The sequence below is a fragment of the Macaca fascicularis genome, chromosome 14, assembly GCF_037993035.2.
Source record: "Macaca fascicularis isolate 582-1 chromosome 14, T2T-MFA8v1.1".
Taxonomy (NCBI): Eukaryota; Metazoa; Chordata; class Mammalia; order Primates; family Cercopithecidae; genus Macaca; species Macaca fascicularis.
Window position 1 is genome coordinate 105,014,043 of NC_088388.1, and position 19,413 is coordinate 105,033,455.

General features: G+C 38.2%; 1 protein-coding gene across 3 annotated transcripts; it reads right to left on the reverse strand.

Annotated features, from left to right (window-relative positions):
• Positions 1 to 1,161: 1,161 nt before the first annotated feature.
• MSANTD4 (Myb/SANT DNA binding domain containing 4 with coiled-coils) lies at positions 1,162 to 15,869 on the reverse strand. 3 transcript variants are annotated; one of them, XM_045371099.2, is made up of 3 exons: positions 15,840 to 15,869; positions 3,699 to 4,314; positions 1,162 to 3,358 (listed from the first exon to the last, which is right to left on the reverse strand). In XM_045371099.2, the coding sequence occupies exons 2-3, from the start codon at positions 4,158 to 4,160 to the stop codon at positions 2,783 to 2,785; spliced, it is 1,038 nt and encodes a 345-aa protein (XP_045227034.1). In that variant the 5' UTR covers positions 4,161 to 4,314; positions 15,840 to 15,869; the 3' UTR covers positions 1,162 to 2,782. The 3 variants fall into 3 exon arrangements, with proteins under 3 accessions (XP_045227034.1, XP_045227035.1, XP_005579565.1); XM_045371100.2 differs by having other exon boundaries at positions 15,486 to 15,869; XM_005579508.4 differs by having other exon boundaries at positions 15,482 to 15,869.
• Between the last annotated feature and the right edge of the window lie 3,544 nt (positions 15,870 to 19,413).

Below are 19,413 nucleotides of genomic sequence, written 5' to 3' on the forward strand. Positions count from 1 at the left end.
AGTTCAAGACCAGCCTGGTCAAAACAGTGAAATCCCATCTCTACAAAAAATACAAAAATTCACCTGGCATGGTGGTGGTGGTGATGCTTGCCTGTAGTTCCAGCTACTCAGGAGGCTGAGCCAGGAGAATTGCTTGAATTTGGGAGGCAGAGGTGCAGTGAGCCAAGACTGCTCCACTGCACTCTAGCCTTGGTGACAAAGTGAAATTCCATCTCAAAAAATCTTGGATCTCAAATCCAACATTAATACCATCTTTCACTTAGGTAGTATTTTATGGTTTATATATTTAACAGATACCATTTTCTTTAAAAAACAAAACAAAACAAAAACAAAAACAAAAATCTATGTAGCACAGGCAGAGTACGTATCATGCCCAGGTTACAGAAGAAACCAAAGTGAAGAGCAAGTTAAATGACTTTTGCAAATAGCAAATGGCAAAGCTACAATACTTATAACTATACCTACAAACTTTCACTACTTTTCCTTAGAGCTCTTATGCTAAAATCTTGGGTCAATATTGGTATGTAATTTTTAAGAAAGATGGTTAATTAAATCAATGAGGCTTTTTGTTGTTGTTGCTGTTATACGAGTGGAAATAACATGATGTATTAGTCTGCTTTCATGCTGCTGATAAAGGTATACCCAAGACTGGGTAATTTATAAAGAAAAAGATTTAATGGACTCACAGTTCCACGCGGCTGGGGTGGCCTCATAACCACGGCAGAAGGTGAAAGGCATGTCTTACATGGAAGCAGGCAAGAGAGAAAATGAGAACCAAGAGAAAGGGGTTTCCTCTCATAAAACCATCAGATCTTGTGAGACTTACTTATTCACTACCATGAGAACAGTATGGGGGAACTGCTCCCATGATTCAATTATCTTCCACTAGGTCCCTCCCACAACACATGGGAATTATGGGAGCTACAATTCAAGACGAGATTTGGGTGGGGACACAGCTAAACAGTATCACATGAGTTAGATCTCAAGGGTTCTTTTGAGGAGCAAATAACGTATGCAGCATACATGGCTCAATGTCCAGCCAAAATGTTAGGCCTCTGTCCTCATTGACCACGATAGGGCTTTCTTCTAAGCTTGATAACCTCTACCCTTAGAGCCCTAAGTATCGTTTGCAATTACAAATTCTCAGATGGTATAGGCAAATTTATTTCTACGGTAGAAGCATTTATTTCAGATATAGAAAAATAACACTATTTCAAAGTCAGAGTAAGTAAACAGAAGTATATTTTTTCCTTGCATACCCATCCTCAAATGTCAACATACAGTTTCCAGCCATTCTTACAAGGAACAAATGCAGAAGCAAGGTAGTAACTGTCAACAGAAGAGCTGTGTTAAAGCTACGTATCAACCTTGAAAATCAGAAAACACAAAGTGATCTAGTGCAGAGATTCTCAACTTTAGTGTGCATCAGAATCACTTGGATTGTGGAAAACGCACCTTCAGAGAGCTGAAGGAAAATCATCAGGTCAAGCAAGCCCTTGGTCTCAGAATAAATATCCAAGAGACTAAAGATACATACTTTGTTCCTCAGGGAAGGGGGAAGGACAGAATACACTACAATATAAAAGATCAGCCATTTACTCTGTGTGACTTCTCTGGGCTTCAGATTCAGGAATAACGACAGATACAACTCTCAAGAATTGTTCTACACACTGGGTTAGATAGTGTAATAAGTGCTTCTCCAATCCATAATACATAGCTACTATCATTACTTCAACATCATCATAATTATTTGATACAGAGTACATCTTCCCCCACCCGCCGCCCACTCCCAAATGGCTGCTATTACTTATTTTAAAAGTCAAACAATCAGTTATTGGGTTCAAGCTCATGGACTACAAATACCATTTTTATACTGGTATCATTTTTACTAGCTTCAACTATTCACTTATAAGATCTCAGTACATTACTGAAATGACAATTTTCGTACCCTAACTAAGACAATGACTGAAAGAAAAGGAACTAAAGCTTTAAAATTGTGTCTTGCTTCTAAAGGATTAATAGTGAGATAAAGAATTCTTTTCAGAGTGACCCACTTTAGATAATCTCTGATGTTCCCTGTATTGTTTTCTGAATCTGAGAAGGCTATTTATAGATGGAAACATGGGAATAAAATACCTATAATCTTTATCACTTCCTATATTCAATATACTACACAGTAACATTTCATAGTTAAAGTTTTTGGCCATTTAAGTACCTACCCACATAAATATCTGAGGTTTTAATATTCTAAAACTATAAAACATAGCTATAGAGGTACACAGGCTAGGACAGGGTTTCTCAACCTCAGGACTAATGATATTTTGGGTCGGAAAATTCTTTACTGAGTGTGTGTGGGGGTTGAGGAGGTATGCACTGCACAGTAGCAACCTTCTCCCCACCCCAGTTTTGACAACCAAACATGTCTCCGGACATCACCAAATTGGTCTTCTGAAGGCCAAAATCTACCCCAATTGAGAACTTCTGGGCTAGAATTTTATATAGACATAATTGTAAACTCTGGGTACACAGACAATACAAGACTCTATGTAATATTATAAGGTAAAGAATCCAGCACAGTACATTTCTGCTATACTGTTTAGGCTAGGGCACAGTTTTTATATACTACTTAGGCATACAGTTATCTACATATAACTTTTTCCTACTGAACACTGATATTAGACGAGAAAAGAAACCACAGCTAATCCAGCAACCATCATTATATCACCTGATATGAGAAAAATCTACAATTTTCAAACATTTGCTAAATGGAAGCCTGGAAAAATCACTGCAAGTGTCCTTCTTTCTGAATTCGAAGTCTGTCTTTCTCTACTTGTAAGCGTTCCTTTTCAATCTGCAGTTTCTCAGATTCAAATTTCAAAAACTGCAGTCTATCCTTTTCTAGTTGCAAGCGTTCTCGCTCAAGTTTTAACTTCTCTGTTTCTATGTCCTGTGGTTGAAGCATGGATTTTTCTCCTTGACCAAGTTCATTTTCCAAGGATGGTTTCTCTGAATTGACTATCTGTAACCTCAACTTCTCTCTTTCAATCTGCAGCCGCTCCTTCTCCAGCTGAAGTCGCTCATGCTCCATGTCTAAATGCCGCAGCCTCTCTTTCTCAATTTGTAGGCGTTCCTTTTCTACCTGCAGTCTTTCAGCCTCAATATCCAGTCGTCGTTTTTCTAACTCTAGTTTCTGTTTCTCAATATTTACAAGCAAATGAGGCTCATCATATGCAGATCTAGATGGTGTTGAGTTAAGGGTAAAAAACTCATCAATGTGGGGGAAATCGGGAAGTTCATTTTCTCTCCTGGAATCTGGTATGACGGATGACAACATTTCTTCCTCCTCCTCAATTTCAAACTAAGAGCAAAGAGAAAAGCAATTTTCAGTATTGACTGCTACTTTGTGGCAATTTGTCTAAATATTTCTTAAAAGCTTTCTGCATTGTTTGGGGAAAATAATTTGAATTTTGAATACCATTTACACTGAATTACTTGATGTTTGTAATACACATAACTTAGGTAATTATATTTGGGTGGGAAGAAAAGTATTAATGATGTAAAGAGAAAAGCAGAATGACTTGTTATGTACTATTTTTAAATAAGCTTGAAAATCTGGGAAGGACTTAACAGTTCCTGAACAATAATCTCCCACATCAGAATTGAAAAGATTAAAAGAGGGTACAGAGGCTAATACTTACTTCAGGACTCTGCGGATCCCTTTCTTCCTCTTCCACCTTGACCTCGGTTAAGGATCCACCTGCATCCCTGAAATCTGCCACATTTTGCCAGTCAAAATTTGCATCATTTCGGAATCCAATCTTTTCATCTATCTCTTCAGTGAGAGAGTCATCTAAATCAGAGGAGGGAAGGGGAAATCCCGAACCGACCAGCTTAATGTTGGCCTTCATCCTCTTTCTCTTCATAAGTGCTCGCCAGTCAAGGTACCTTCTTTTCACCTCTGTCCCTGTCCTCTGTTCTCCTTCTCCTACAGCATTCACACACTGTGCAATCTCTTCCCAAGCCATTCGCTTCATCACGTTAATTGTTGTATTGAGCTGTTTGGAAAAAATGACTTCTTTCCTTTTTGTAATTTCTTTCAAAAGGGTCTGAGTTTCTTGAACACTAAAATTGCTTTTCCTTTTTCTTTTCAACTGCTTCATTTTTAACTTCAATGCAGTTTTTATAATAAGAGAAGATGTGAAAACAATTTGAGGAATGCTGCAAAGCACAAAAACCAAGGATAATTCTTTGCTGGCACTTAATTCAAATCATTGTCTTTCATTCATCTAGTGGCAGAGGCAGTCTGGATAACTCCTAAAAGGAAAAAAGTACAAGCAATCAATCAATCTGCAACTTCTACAACATACTTCAAACTAATGAACTATATAATTTTTAAGAGAAACAAAAAACAACCCTCTAAATACAGCTTAAAATTGTGTACTTTATCTTTGCCAGTACCAACATAGTCCAAACTGCCACCTTCTCCCCACTGGAGTGCTGCAAAGGTTCCTAACCAGTTGCCAGTATTCACTCCTGACTCCCCTCCTACTGCTTCAGCTCCTTCTCCCACAAATTCTCCCTCTCTCCTCCAATTGCACTGGCCATCTTTCAACCACCTATTCCTGTCAAGCTCTTTCTTGGTTCAGGGCCTTTGTCCACACTGTTCCTACTGCCTGGAAAATGGATTGCTCCCTTCTTGGTCTACTTAATTCGTCCTCATCCTTTAGCTTGCAGATTAAGTATTCATTTCTCAGGGAAGCCTTTCCTGACAAATCAAATTACTTCAGCATAAAATTTGCAGTACTTTTCCTAGACTGAATTTTATACTTGTGCTAACATACAGCTCAGAGTCTGTCCCTTTCCCCAGTTCACTGCAAAGTTTCACAAGGGCAGGGATGTTTCCACTGGCCATCACCTCCCCAGAGACTAGCAGAGATTCTGGCACATGGCAAGCACACCATGAATATGTTTTGAATGAATGAAAGAGTCAATTTGCCAAAATAATCATTAGCTCAAGATATCTAAAAGAAAAAGTACACTTTGCAGAATAATTTTAGAGGAAATTGAAAGGCTGAGCTGCAAAATCAATAAAACTCAGAAACCAATTTGAGACAATGTAATCTGATCAAATAAATGCCAACTACCTACATTTTACTACTTCACAAATTCAAACTCATTTTAAGGTTAATAAACCAACATAGAAACCCTAAATTCAGAATATAATTTACTGAAACAATGAAAGTATTGTAAGAATATGACAAAATTAAAGGGGTAACCAAAAAATGGCAAGGATTTTACCCAGCCATCCCACCTAATTAATCATGTACGTAAAAAATCACCAAAAAAGATCAACAAAAGAAAATGATCGCCCAAAAATAAAAAGGAAAAAAATCACCAAAAAAATTTTTTTAGATTCCTAAACCTTTCAATGACTGGTGCACATTGCATGATTTGCCCTTGTAATTCCGTTCCTCACCCCATCCTCCCCTCCCTTAAACCACCTAAACAAAAGCCCCTGACGTCAAACAAAACCAGGCCTGGACTATATTTTTGTTTCTAATTAAGGCTCTTAATTATGTGCCTTTCTTTGGAGAATTTCTCAGCAGTACTTTGTACTTTTCTGGGCCACTTTAATTGTAGAGTTGAAGATCACAATATAGGAAAGTATCTATACTTGGAGTCTCTATTAAATAAATTTTAAAATATCCATGTGGCAATATCTGTATACAGATTTTGAGTGGAAAAGATCTTCTCTTGTAAGCGCTTCTTCTAGAAACGAGACCGTGTTTCTCCAATTTCCAGACTCTCAGGTTGTCAGACTGTCAAAGAAGGTATACCTGAAACTTGTCAGACGTGTAAACTTTTTTAGGCTCCTCTCCAGACCGGGAACTCTGGAAGTGGGAACTAGCAATCTGTGTTTCAATAAACCCTCCAGATAACTCTAACTCAAAGATAACTCTTTGAAACCCTCTGTGCTACCCACACTAGTAGAACAGATGCTTCACATGCCTGACTCTCTTACCTACCTTGAATTCAGGCCTTACATAAGTGCATATGGTGGAATCTAAAGCATATCCACAATCCTCACCGCAATGGGTTGGGGAAGTGTAGTTTTTTGTGCTAGCTAGCCTTTGCATTACTGGAAAGCATACTAGGAGGCTGGAACAGATGCTGAGTGAGTCAGGGACTCGATTTTCTCATAGCGACAGAAAATGAGGTCATCTACCAAAAAGGTCCCAATGTCTCACACAGTATAGTACATATTGCTTTATTAATATTGATTTAACTGAGGAGAAGTGGGATAGATGTCAAAAAAGCATTTTTACTTGGAAAAGAGATTTTAAAAGATGTAAGGGGAAACGGGGCTCAGAAAGAGTAAAGGGTACCTTACACAGACCATGCTGTCTGACTTCAAATTCACCCACTGATAACTGCTACAGAGCTGACTTTTCCTCCCTTATAAAATGTGAAATGGGATGACATTACCAAGATTCCTTCCAGCCCTATCACTGTTTGACCTTAAACTTTTCCTGTCAATATGAAAAAAAGTATCAAAATATCCATGAAGTTCCAAGTCCTGTCATTTAAATCCCACCATGTCATTATATGGGAGATACCAGCCTTTCTATTTATAAAACAAGACCCAGAGAGGTTAATTTGCCCTCAACACAGCTAGTTAAATGGCAAGACTTATTACAACCAGGTTCCCTCACGTCACGTCTATTTCGACTTTATTAGCAGCTTGTGGTAGCTAAGCCTTAAAAATGTGTTGCTGGCCAGGTGCAGTGGCTCATGCCTGTAATACTAGCACTTTGGGAGGCCGAGGCGGGCGGACTGCCTGAGCTCTCAGAAGTTCAAGACCAGCCTGGGCAACATGGTGAAACCCCGTCTCTACTAAATATACAAAAAATTAGCTGGGCATTGTGGTGCACACCTATAATCCCAGCTACTCGGGAGGCTGAGGCACAAGAATCACTTGAACCCAGGAGGCAGAGGCTGCAGTGAGCCGAGATCGTGCCACTGCACTCCAGCCTGGGCGAAAGAGCAAGACTTTGTCTCAAAAAACAACAACAAAGTGTTGCTAAGGTAAGTTTTGAGATGTCATTTAGTAAAAGATTTTCAAAAGGAGATTCTTATCTATGTGGAAGGTCCAGATAAAATTCTTTATATTGGCAGAAAAGTTCCTCAAAGCTTCAATCGGTTATATTTCCTCTACCTCCTGTTAAAGTAAACTAGAACAGGGACCTGGCCTGAAGAATCCCTGAGCAGACAAAACCAGTTAGGCCTCATAAGTGACTTTAATTTTGCTTGATTTGCAAACATATGCAACACTTAACTTGGGCTACGTTTTTGGTAAATTCCTATATTTTTTTAAAAAAGAAACTTAAGACTAAGCAATCAGAAACCATCAACTAACTTATGTAACTAGGGGCCTTCCAGCAGGATAGATCAAATTAGACAACCTTACAACTGTAACCAATCAACTATTTTCTTTGCTTTACTTCTGTCAGTCCTATAAAGATTTCCTGCCTTGCATTTCCACTGCAGAGCTCCCAGACCACTTCTGGTTTGGAGCTGCCTGATTCAAGAATCACTATTTGCTCAAATAAACTTGTTAAAAGTTGTCATGTCTCAGTTTACCTTTTAATACATGGTTTCTTTTCTCTTCCTCTGTCTGCCAATTTAAACTTTCCATTAGTGTGAAAAATAGTTCTACTGTAATTCACAATACAAACAGCATCTTCTACTGAAGCAAAAATATAGCAATTAAGCACGGCTAAATTGAATAAGAAAACGCACGTCTTTTCTATCATCTTTTCTCTTTTAGACTGAAAAGTGGATGCTAATACCTTATTTTTAAACTTTAATAACAACATATTTCTTATCATCATTGCGTTAAACCTTTATGCATTTTTCTTTTTCAAGCTCTCGGTATTCTTTGTTCAGCTGACTTTGTACGTGTCTAGTAATATCACCAAAAATATGCCCATCACCACATTTTTGTTTCCAATCACTCATGTGGAATAACCATCTCCTGAACTGCCACTTGCTGCTGAAATAGAGGTCAGAGAACTAAAAATTCAAAACAGCTGAAACGAACTCTCAAGAAATCGCTGTCAATTTCATATACCCATATAAAATGGCAAAGTATGCAAAAACAAAAAAAAAGAAGACTGCAAGCCAACTATTTCTAAAGTAGACTTATAGACTTTCAAAATTTCTCAAGAGAATTTTAATGATAAAATTGAAATCCACAAAACTGGAATGTATAATCAACAGCAGCACTCTTGATACTGCCCTAGAGACATACTCCCCTTACAGTCAAATGTAAACCTTTTATCCTCTAGAATATAAGCAAATAATATAAGCAAAGGTTATCTATAAATGGACACATCAAAAGAGGTAGTGTGTGTAGTAGTTATGAGCACAGATTCTGGAGTCAGACCACCCGGGTTAGAGTCCTGGCTCTGGCAATTCCTCGCTGTGTGGCCTCAGTTACTTAACTTCCCTATGCGTAATTTTATTTGTAAAATGACAATAACATTACTTCATAGAAATACTATAAGGATTAAAGGACTTAGTCAAATAAAGAGAACAGTTCCTGGTGCACATTAAGCACTATTACGTATTTGCCACATCAAAGGCAAAACATTTAAATAACTTTGACAAAAGGAAACAGAAAGGTCACAATAATATTGTAATTGTTCTAGTTCCTAAGTTGAGGGATAGGTCCATGGGTCTTTATTATTATGCTTCATAACATATACACTTACATTAGGAGTGTGGTGGAGCCTACCCATGAGAGCTTTCAAGAATCAACCGGGGACATCACTTTCTGCCTCCACATTCAGCCATGTCATGTTAGGAGCTAAAAATTGGCCAAGACAGCACTTACTAATACTACAGAATTGTCAAATTAGAACTTTTTTTTTGAGTGGGCAGGGAGCTCTTCATTAGAACACTCCAGCTATATTATTTTTGCGTGTATCAAATACTATCTAATAAATAAAAGAAAGTGAAATGTTTTAACATCTGATCCCAAGTCAAATTAGAACTTTTTTTTTGAGTGGGCAGGGAGCTTTTCATTAGAACACTCCAGCTATATTATTTTTGCGTGTATCAAATACTATCTAATAAATAAAAGAAAGTGAAATGTTTTAACATCTGATCCCAAGGCAATTTAGTGAACACTGTAGAATGCTTATACTTTTATTTTTAGAGATAGGGTCTCACTCTGTTCCCCAGACTGGAGTACAGTGGCTCAATCATAATTCACTGTATCCTCAAACTCCTGAGACCCAGTGATCTTCCCGCCTCAGCTTCCTGAGTAGCAAGGCAGGTGCACCACCATGTACAACTAATTTTTAAAATTTTTATATAGACAAGGTCTTGCTATGTTGTCCAGGCTGGTCTTGAACTCTTTGCCTCAGGTGATCCTCCTGCCTTAGCCTCCTAAAGTGCTAGGATTACAGGTGTGAGCCACCATGCTCAGCCTAGAACGCTTATAATTTTAGAAGATCACATTTAATTAATACTCTGGCCTAACATTCCTATGTAATTCAAATTATCCAATAGGGTGGGCAAGCATTTAGCTTTCCTCTAGAGGTGACGGAAAATATTCATGAGGTACCATGTTTATAAGCCACAATATAAAAAACTGAAGCAAACTGATTTATACACATCATTAAACCAGCCCCAATATGCTGCTTCTTAGTAGCCTATGTTGCAGGACAAGTGAAAGAATTATTGGTCAAAACTTGGCTGTTTCCTTCTACAATTTGCCCCACCTCTAAGGACCTAGGAGATAGTAGCCCATCTGCTCTAAAAACAGTATCTTCAATACCTGGCACTGTGCATAACAAATAGGAGGAGGTAAAAATATGAACCCAAAACAAGAAAATGATAAAGGGATGGGAAAGGGTATAGAAAGAGAAACAGAAACTAATTCAAGGAAAGTAAGCCAGGAAAACTGAAGTTTCCGTAGGCACACAAAACATATGCTTGTAAGAAAACAGAAGCAAGTCAACATAGGCAAGAAGCAGTTAGCTTGTAAGTGAAGAACAGATGTCCACCCTGTAACTACACTAAAGAAGGAAACAGTTAACAGGTTATTCAAAATTCTGAAGAAAAATCTTCAGTTAACAGGCTGTACTGCTAGTCAGGCATATTGACCAACCGTAAAAAGGTTATCAAGGACATTAAAAAAAATAACATCAGCACATTTGATGTCCTCAAAAACAGAACAGAGAGCCAAAGATAAATTCCACCAAATCAAATGCCTACATGTGATAAAGATACAAACTACACAGAATGTTTCAGGGCATTTACATAGCCTTTTGAGTCATTTAAAAATCACTATCACATTTTTAAGGTAAAAGCATGGTAAAAATAGAAATGTTTATCAAAAGGGGACTGAATGAATCAACCATTAAGTCACATAATGGAATATATGCAATAAATGTCATATTAGAGTATGGATGTCTTAGCCCATAAACCCCATGTAGATGCTATAGTTGACACAAGCCAACAAAATTGGCAAAGGAAATGCATCTGTCTGTGTGTGTACATACATGTTCACAGATCAACTTAGGAACATTCGCAGACACAGAACATCCTATGCTCTACAACAGGTTCATTAACTCTGTCTACCACCAATCTGGGGATCATGTGCACGGTCATTTCTGTCTCAGCCATATGGCTGTTTCTTAGCCCACAGCACATTTATTTTATTTTACTTTGAGGTCGTCAACATTATATTAAAAATCTACTTATGAGAAATTTTTATTATAGAGAACTATATTATTTAAAGTCCCGTATTTTTTTTTTTTTTTTTTGAGACAGAGTCTCGCTCTGTCGCCCAGGCTGGAGTGCAGTGGCCAGATCTCAGCTCACTGCAAGCTCCGCCTCCCGGGTTTACACCATTCTCCTGCCTCAGCCTCCAAGTAGTAGCTGGGATTACAGGCGCCCGCCACCTCGCCCGGCTAGTTTTTTGTATTTTTTAGTAGAGACGGGGTTTCACTGTGTTAGCCAGGATGGTCTCGATCTCCTGACCTTGTGATCCACCCGTCTCGGCCTCCCAAAGTGCTGGGATTACAGGCTTGAGCCACCGCGCCCGGCCTAAAGTCCCATATTTTTTTAAAACAGCAAAATATACACACAAAAAATCTAAATAAGAATGTAAATTCACAATGAAGTGAAAAATTTCTACCACCAATGTAACTACTATCAGCAATTTCTTGAAATTCGTTCCAGAAAAATCATGTTTATAATAGCATGTAAACATTTATGGACAAATTATATTTATTACATGAATATATACTAATTCCATCACATATGTTAAAAAGCTATATCTGTTGAAAATGTTAAGCGATAAAAAAAATTAAAGAGAATTTATTGAAAAGAGAGAAATGACCTGCATATGAATGATTCTAAAGGACAAATGAAGAGCCAAAGTTGGAATCCACAGTGAAAAATAATAAGAAACGAAGAAAAATTATACAATTGAAAAAAATTATTTAGATGTTGCTAGAGCTGTGTCTCTCAAACTATACCATGTATATGAATCACCTGGGAACTCTGTTAAAATGCAGATTTTGATTCAGGTCTGCAGTGGGGCCTGGGAGTCTACATTTTTGACAAATGATGTCCTCAGACCGCATCTTGAGTAGCAACAGCCTAGGCTGGAGCGGCACTGTTCAGTAAAAATACAATGTAATCTACACATGTGATTTAAAATTTTCTATGATCCCAGTTAAGTAAATATGAAATGAAATGGTGATTAATATTAACAGCTTTTATTTCACTCCATATGCTGTATAGTCAATATATTATTTCAATATGCAATAATATAAAAATTATCAATGAGAAATTTTCCATTGTTTTCTTTTGCTGTCATTAGAATACAATGTGTACTTTACAGTTACATCTCCTTTTGTATTAGCCACACTTCAAGAACTCAATAGAACACGTATTCAGTAGCTAATCTACTGAAAAGTGTAGGTCTATAGCACATCAAAATAACCTAAAGAGCTTTTAAAAATACCTATAACCAGTTTCCATCTCTGACCAATTAAAACAATCTTTGGAATAGGGCCAAGAATTCAGAGTTTAAAAGCTCTCCAAGTGCTTCTCATTTGCAGCCGGGATTGAGAACCACCCAACTACAGAATCAATGTTAAGAGTTTACTTGCTCCAATATGTACAGAAAGGCAAGACAGAGAGCAAATGGTGTAGCTGCTAAGAAATTTCCTTTCAGAGATTATTAAGAAAAGACCTCATCTGCCACAAAAGACTTATAATACAGACGAAGCTGGTTTATTTATGAAAAAATATGCCTAAGAGAATGTTATGTCAAATGCAAGAAGAATATGCTAGCTGTAAGGACCAATTCACACTTCTATTTGTTGGAAACACATCAAAGGAATGAATACAAGCTTAGGTGATTTAGACTTAAGAAGAAAAGGATGGCTGTCTTGAGAACCAAATTTTCTTCTAAGTAGAATGTCTTTAGACACCTATCCATAACTTCATTAGGAAAAAGTATGACTGAATTAGGAGTATAAATCAGGAACATGCATTATTAGATGAAACAATTAGGATACTATCTCATTCAACAGATATATACTGAGTGTTTAAAACCTTTCAAGGCTTTCCATTGCACTTAAGAGGTAAGTTTACTCCCCTTGCTCTTCCTCTCTTCCTATTGTAAACCCTATCTGAACCCTACCTTTACACTTTCCTATCTACCTTTTCTGGTCTTATCCATCACCTCCAATACTGACTCCCAACCTACTTTCCCAATCCACCTTCCCCATCAAACGTATACTCACAAGTAGGTGGCACACAAACATAATACCGGTCATTTTGAAATCCCTCTAAATTCTACATCAGTGCAGTCCAATAGAAATATAAGAGCCCTACATGTAATTTTAAATCCCCAAGTAGCCACATTAAAGCAGTAAAAAGATACAGGTAAAACTGAGTATTTTATTTAACCAAATATATCCAAAATGTTATTTTGAAACGTAATCAATATAAACAATTATTGAGATATTTTACATTCAGTAATGTAAGGCTACTGGCTACCATACTGGACAGCACAGCTCAAGCCATCATGGTCCCTGACCTTGGACTATCACACATATATTTCCCCAGGTCATCTTCCCAAATTCCATGGTGCCTGCCTTTTCGTCAGGCCAATGCCTACTTATCCTTCAGCACTCGGTTTAAATGTCTTCTGTTCCAGGATCTCTTCACTGTTCCCATTCATCTAAGTCTGATGTCCTCCCTATGTGCTTCCACTATCAGCTTTATTACACCACTGATTTACATTAGGAACAATAAGGGATCAGATATGAATATATTATTCCTGCTATCAAATAATTTACAACTTACTAAAACCTGTAAAATATAGATGCATAAAAAGTACATAAACAAATTGTAATGAAGTCTGTAACCTGAAGGTTGTAAATAGACTACCTAAGGTTGTATGCCAATTCCACCACTTAACTAGCTCTGTGATCTCCAGCAAATTACTTAACCTCTTAAACTTGTTTCTTCATCTATAAATGGGAAAAATAATAGACTAATACTAGTGATGCTTTGAAGATTAAAAGAGATAATCCGATTAAGAAGCTTATGATGCCTACGATATAGTAAGCCCACAAATGTCAGCTATTATCCATTGCCCAGTACAGTATCTGAACGTAATTAACAAATATTTCTTCACTGGATGAATAATGCAAATATACAAAAACTACAATAAAGAAATACTAACAAAATACTCTGGATATTCATAAGAAAGACAAATCTTTGACGGGATCAAGGAAGGTTTTGAGTCGGAATCAGCACTTGATTTGGGTCTTATAAAACAGACTAATGAAGGATAGAAATAAAAGAAAGAAGTATCAGGAATTAAAACGAGAAAATTAGGATGGTGCGAGAGAGAAATCGTACTAAGCAAATTCTGGCTTAGTAAGACCTATTCTTTGCTAAAAAATGAACTGAAAGAGACAAATATACCTGTGAAATTTTTTTTGAAATTCAAACAGGCTACCATTAATATGGAACAATTGTCACTGTAGTAACATATAAATATATAACCAATATAAGTATATAATAAAAACGACTGAAGTTGTCAAGAGAATCCAAATTTATGCAGATATCCACCATAAGATTTTGCTCTTAGAATCTGAGATCAATTTAGAAATTGCATTGTTGTAAATGTATTGGTACACGGTAGAAATAGCAGTCCTTTTGAAGTACCACTGATTCAATATATTTTTAAAATTTGGCAGCAGCTGTTGCTATTGGCAGGGCCTATTTTTTACCAACAGTTCCTAACTCCATACCTCTAACTTACAAAGTGGTATCCTGTTGTCCCTAACTGACCTATTCTGAACTGATGAACTATTTCATTTAATAAAATGGGCTTTAATACCTTTTTAACCAGACTGAAATTGATATTGGGATGCACCTTAGATATCCAGTTTTGGCTTAATTGTGTGAAAATCTTCTTCTAAAACCTTGATATTTTCTGATTAAGTGCAAGAAAGTGCCAGCACTGATGCATCTGGAGTTGCTGAAGTTCTCTAGATATGCTTACCTGGATAAAAGCCATTTCTAGAAATGTTTGTCTTTCTGTCCTCTCCTTTATATGTTGGTATCCAAGTAACAGAAGCTTGGGGTTTCTACCATCCATTCATTCCCCAGTAATTTCCTCAAAAAATACTTATTGAGCTCCTACTACGTGGCAGGCACTATTTTTGGTGCTGGGGATATAACACCTCAAAAAATGTGAAAATATGTCATTTTAGATGTCAAACACTATCCCTTTTGTATTGGCTGTCATCACTCTCATAGCAGAAAGGATTCAACAGCTGCAGTCTCTAAAACTTACAAACCTTCCATGCCCAATCACAGAGAACAGCCATTTTCTAAAATCCCATTTCACAATCGTTCTATACTGGTTGGAAATAGGAATGAGATGTAAGTTCACTTCACCCGTAATCTTTGTGAAGATGACGTACCGCCAATGGCGTAATATAACCAGGCAACTTTTTACAAGCACTAAAACTTGAGAATGAAGTTCCTAGATACTTCATGATAAGACAGAATTAAGAAGTCTGAGAAAAACCAGACGGTAAGTTACGGATCAAAAAAAATTGAGGGTAAATTAGCTAAGCAGTTCAAGAAGAAAAGCATCACAAATCTACATATCAACCCTACCCCAATTCTCTTTAAAGTGTGACTTTCCCCTCCCCTATATTCTTATAGGGGATTCACTCCCCTGCCGAAAAAGATGTTCTTCTCTAAAACTCGTGGTAGGTACATAACAAGTTTACTCCAGGGTCGACGGTTATCAAAGTATCTTTCACCTCCCTCCCGCTGCCTCCTTTGGGACCGTCCAAAAACAGCCTCTGGGAAGAATCGAGTTAGACTGGGCTCCCGGAAAGCCACCCAGGGGAGCAGGGGCGCGCACCTGCCTCGGCCACAACGATGCGGTTGCTGCTGGTAGGAGTCCGGGTAGGAGTCGGGGCAACCTGGAAGATTTCCTCTCTGGATATTAAATGAGAGTCCCGACTGAGTGCCCAGAAACTTCTGTAATCTTGTTTCCGTGGCCTGGGCCCTCCCTAGCCTCCCCGGTCAGGCGACAGACGCGCGTGGCACTTCTCCCGAGCGTGCAGTCCCGCTACGCCGCAGCCCTCGGACCAAACCCGGCAGCAAGCGTTGCGGCCACTTGCCGCTGACCCCTCCGGGCCCCTCCCCACTGCTAGGGCACCCACTGGTCACGGAGCCACCGCTTCCCTGGCCCCCTCCTCAGGCACAGATCCGCTCACCTGCGACCCCGGCGGCACCTCCCCACCGTCGCCCCAAGGGGGGGTTGGAAAAAAGATGCTTCATTGATACCCCGCCCACTGACTGCGCCCGCCCATCTCCTGCCACCCATTGGCTGATGTGGCTGCCGCTCATTTGGTAAGGCTCATCCATTGGTTAGAAGGATGTTGCCATTCTGGCTGAGAGCCCGCCCCAGGCCTGGCCTCACAATGGGAATCAAGTCCCAAACCGGTTCCGGGTTAGTGCCCTGGAATTCCGCCCCCTCGTGATTCACCTCCCTCTCTGCGCTCCGTCTGTGGTGCGCGGCTCTGTCAGTCAAGTGGACTCTAGGAAGGGATTGGCTCCTAGTGATCCGCTTGCTGCGCTGTTCCAACTGATTGGGGCACTGGCCGCTGCATCTGCAACTAGTCTCTTGTCCTTGACCCTCACCTGTTAAAAGGGCAAAGAAGAAGTGGGAACCGCGTGCTGCTCCAGTCGGGTTCCTAGACCAGCATCACCTCCTCGACCAGGCTGCGACCTAATTGGCCTCAGCCATTCCTCTAAGACTGCCCGTGCCAAAGGTCTCTGATGACTTCCATATGGCTAAATCTAGGAGTCACTTCTCAGTCCTTATCATGCTATACTTCTCAGAAGACATTTGATTTTTTTTTCTTTTTTTTCTTTTTTCTTTTTTTTTTTCTTTTTTTTTTACCATTCTTCACTGTTTCCCCAAATACGTGCTTCTGCTTTCGTCTCTCCCAGTCCTCCTCTATATTCAAGTTTGCAGTTGCTTATTTTCTGCCGTCTCACGTTCAGGTGTTCGTGACTAGTGCACCTTTCTTTCCGCTGACTCTGTCCAGGCCTCTGTGGACTCACCTGAATTCCATCAATAGCCTCCTAACTGGTCTCGCAACATCCTGTCTGCCGGACTGTAGTTCGTTCTTCACCTTGTAGCCAAAATGAGCTGCTTAAAGTTTTTTAGTGGAATCTCACCACTGGTGATACAGTACAAACTCCTTATCGAACCTGAAAAATAAGGCACTTACTTTTCCCTCAAGCTTCATCTCTCAGCATCATACCCACTTTTCTTCTTCCTTACCCCATTCCCTTTGCTTCTTTCAGTTCCTGAACTCTACAGTGGCCTAGGAAGGCAGTTGGCATTATTGTGTTTTCTCCCTGTTTCTCCGCTATGCCTAGCATTCATTTTAGAAATTCCTTTCTAAAGGAAGGCTTCCAGAATTATCTCCATTCATCCTCCCTCCACTTCCAAGCTCTCCCTTCCATGTAGGTTTGCCAGATAAAAATAGGACACTCAGTTAAATTTGAGGTTCAGATTAAAAGCAAATAATTTTTAATCTGTCCAGTGGAATATTTGGTATCCATATGTTTATTTGCTAAATTTTTAAAAATAAAAATTTTTATTTACTAAATCTGCAAGCCTACTTCAGCGAGCTCTCATCACGGCCTTTCCTCTGACAGCTCTTATCACATATTTTATGTGGATGGGGCTTTTCTTGTTCACCGTTATGAATAACGCAGTGCCTAGAATGTAACAGACACTCAAAAAAGATTTGGTAAATAAATGGTGGAATATTGTGGACGAATGGTGAATCCTTGCTGGATATTCTTGGAGGAACTCTCTCATAAAATAGGAAGTAATTATGAAATATGCTCTTTAAAATGTAATGATCGGTTTAACCTTACAGATTGTTACTTACGACTTTGTCAGTAAGCATAGACATGCTTCTCAAAGAAGCATGTCTATAGTTTTGCCTATGTAGATCAAAAGAAACTTTTGTAATTTTGGGAAAAATACAAGTTGTATTTTATAATTTTGGATTTTGTTTGTGGTGGGTGGTTTTTGTTTTTTTTGTTTGTTTGTTTGTTTTTGATGAGTACAGTGAAAAAGTAAGAGAACTAGCTATCCCCATCTTAACCAGACACTTATCAGTTCTGTTCAGAGCCTGTCCACCACTTGAATCTGTTTATTTACCTCAGTAACGGGGACAAGAATGGTAAATCAGTATTAACAAACTTTTGCTTTCATATCATGAACTCTAAGCTTTCCCCAATTAACTTCAGTCTCTTTGCTAATTGAAATATCTTTTTCAAATATCCTCACTATTTCCTCTGAGCTACATCTTGTCTGAGTGGATATGGACCAACAAGGAAGAGTTTGAAAGTAATCCATAATGTTTACTATTAGTACTACATGACCAACCTGTTTGCTGATTTAATTTTTCTTAATATTAAGTCCAGGCTAGAGATTTGACCCAGAGGTACTTACACACTTATTTTACAACTATGCTGTCCAACTGTGATAGCCAGATGAGTCATTAGAATGTGACTAGTACAACCAAAAAACTGAATTTTAATTGTATTAATTTTAATTAACTTTAATTTAAAAACTGATATTTGATTCAAGTTACTAGATACTTCTAAGTGTATTTGGAAAATATGGGTTATGTGTATACTTTTTCAATTGTAAACTTTTTGAAATCTAAATATAGATCAAGTATTTCTGATTTAAAAATAGTGTCTGAATTGGGATGTGCTATAAGTGTAAAATATATGCAGGATTCCAAGATTTAGTATGAAAAAAATTAATATCTCACTAATAATTTTTGTGTTGACTATAAGTTGAAATTACAATATTTTGCATAATTGCATTAAGAAAAATATATTATTAAAATTAATTTTACCTGTTTTTAAATTGTTTCCAGCTTTATTGAGGTATGATTGACAAATAAAAATTATATATATTAATGATTATTTGATATACATATACATTGTTAAATGATTACCACAATCAATACATCCACCACCACACATAGTTGCCATTGTGTGGGCGGGGAGCGGGGTGGGGGCTGAGAGCACTTAAGATATACTTTCTTACAAAATTTCAAGTAAACAATATAATATTAACTGTAGTCACCATGCCGTATGGCAGATTCCCAGAACTTACTCATTTTAAAACTGGAGGTTTCTTCCCAACCCCCAGCCCTGGCAATACCATTCTGCTCTCTACTTCTTTGAGTTCTAATTTTTTTTCTTTTCTTTTAGAGACAGAGTCTTACTCTATTGACTCTGTTGTCTAGGCTGAAGTGCAATGGAATGTTCACAGCTCACTGCAGCTTAGAACTCCTTGGCAAATGTGATTTTCCCACCTTGCCTAGGACCCCAGGCATCGCTGTCACATCTGGCAATTTTTTTTTTTATTGAAACAGGGTCTTGCTGTGTTGCCCAGGCTGACTAGAACTTCCAGCCTCAAGCAGTCCTTCCACCTTGGCCTCGCAAAGTGCTTACAGGTGTGAGCCACCGCATCTGCGTAGAATTCAAGTTTTTGTGATTCCACATATAGGTGAGATCATACAGTATTTGTCTTTCTGTATGTGGCTTATTTCACTTAGTATAACGTCCTCTTGATGCAAATGGCAGAATTTCCTTCATTTTTATGGCTGAGTAATATTCTATTATGTATATGTATATGTATGTGTATATGTATATGTATACACATATACACACCACAGGTTCTTTATGAACTCATCCATAGATGGACACTTAGGTTATTTCCATATCTTGGCTATTATGAATAAT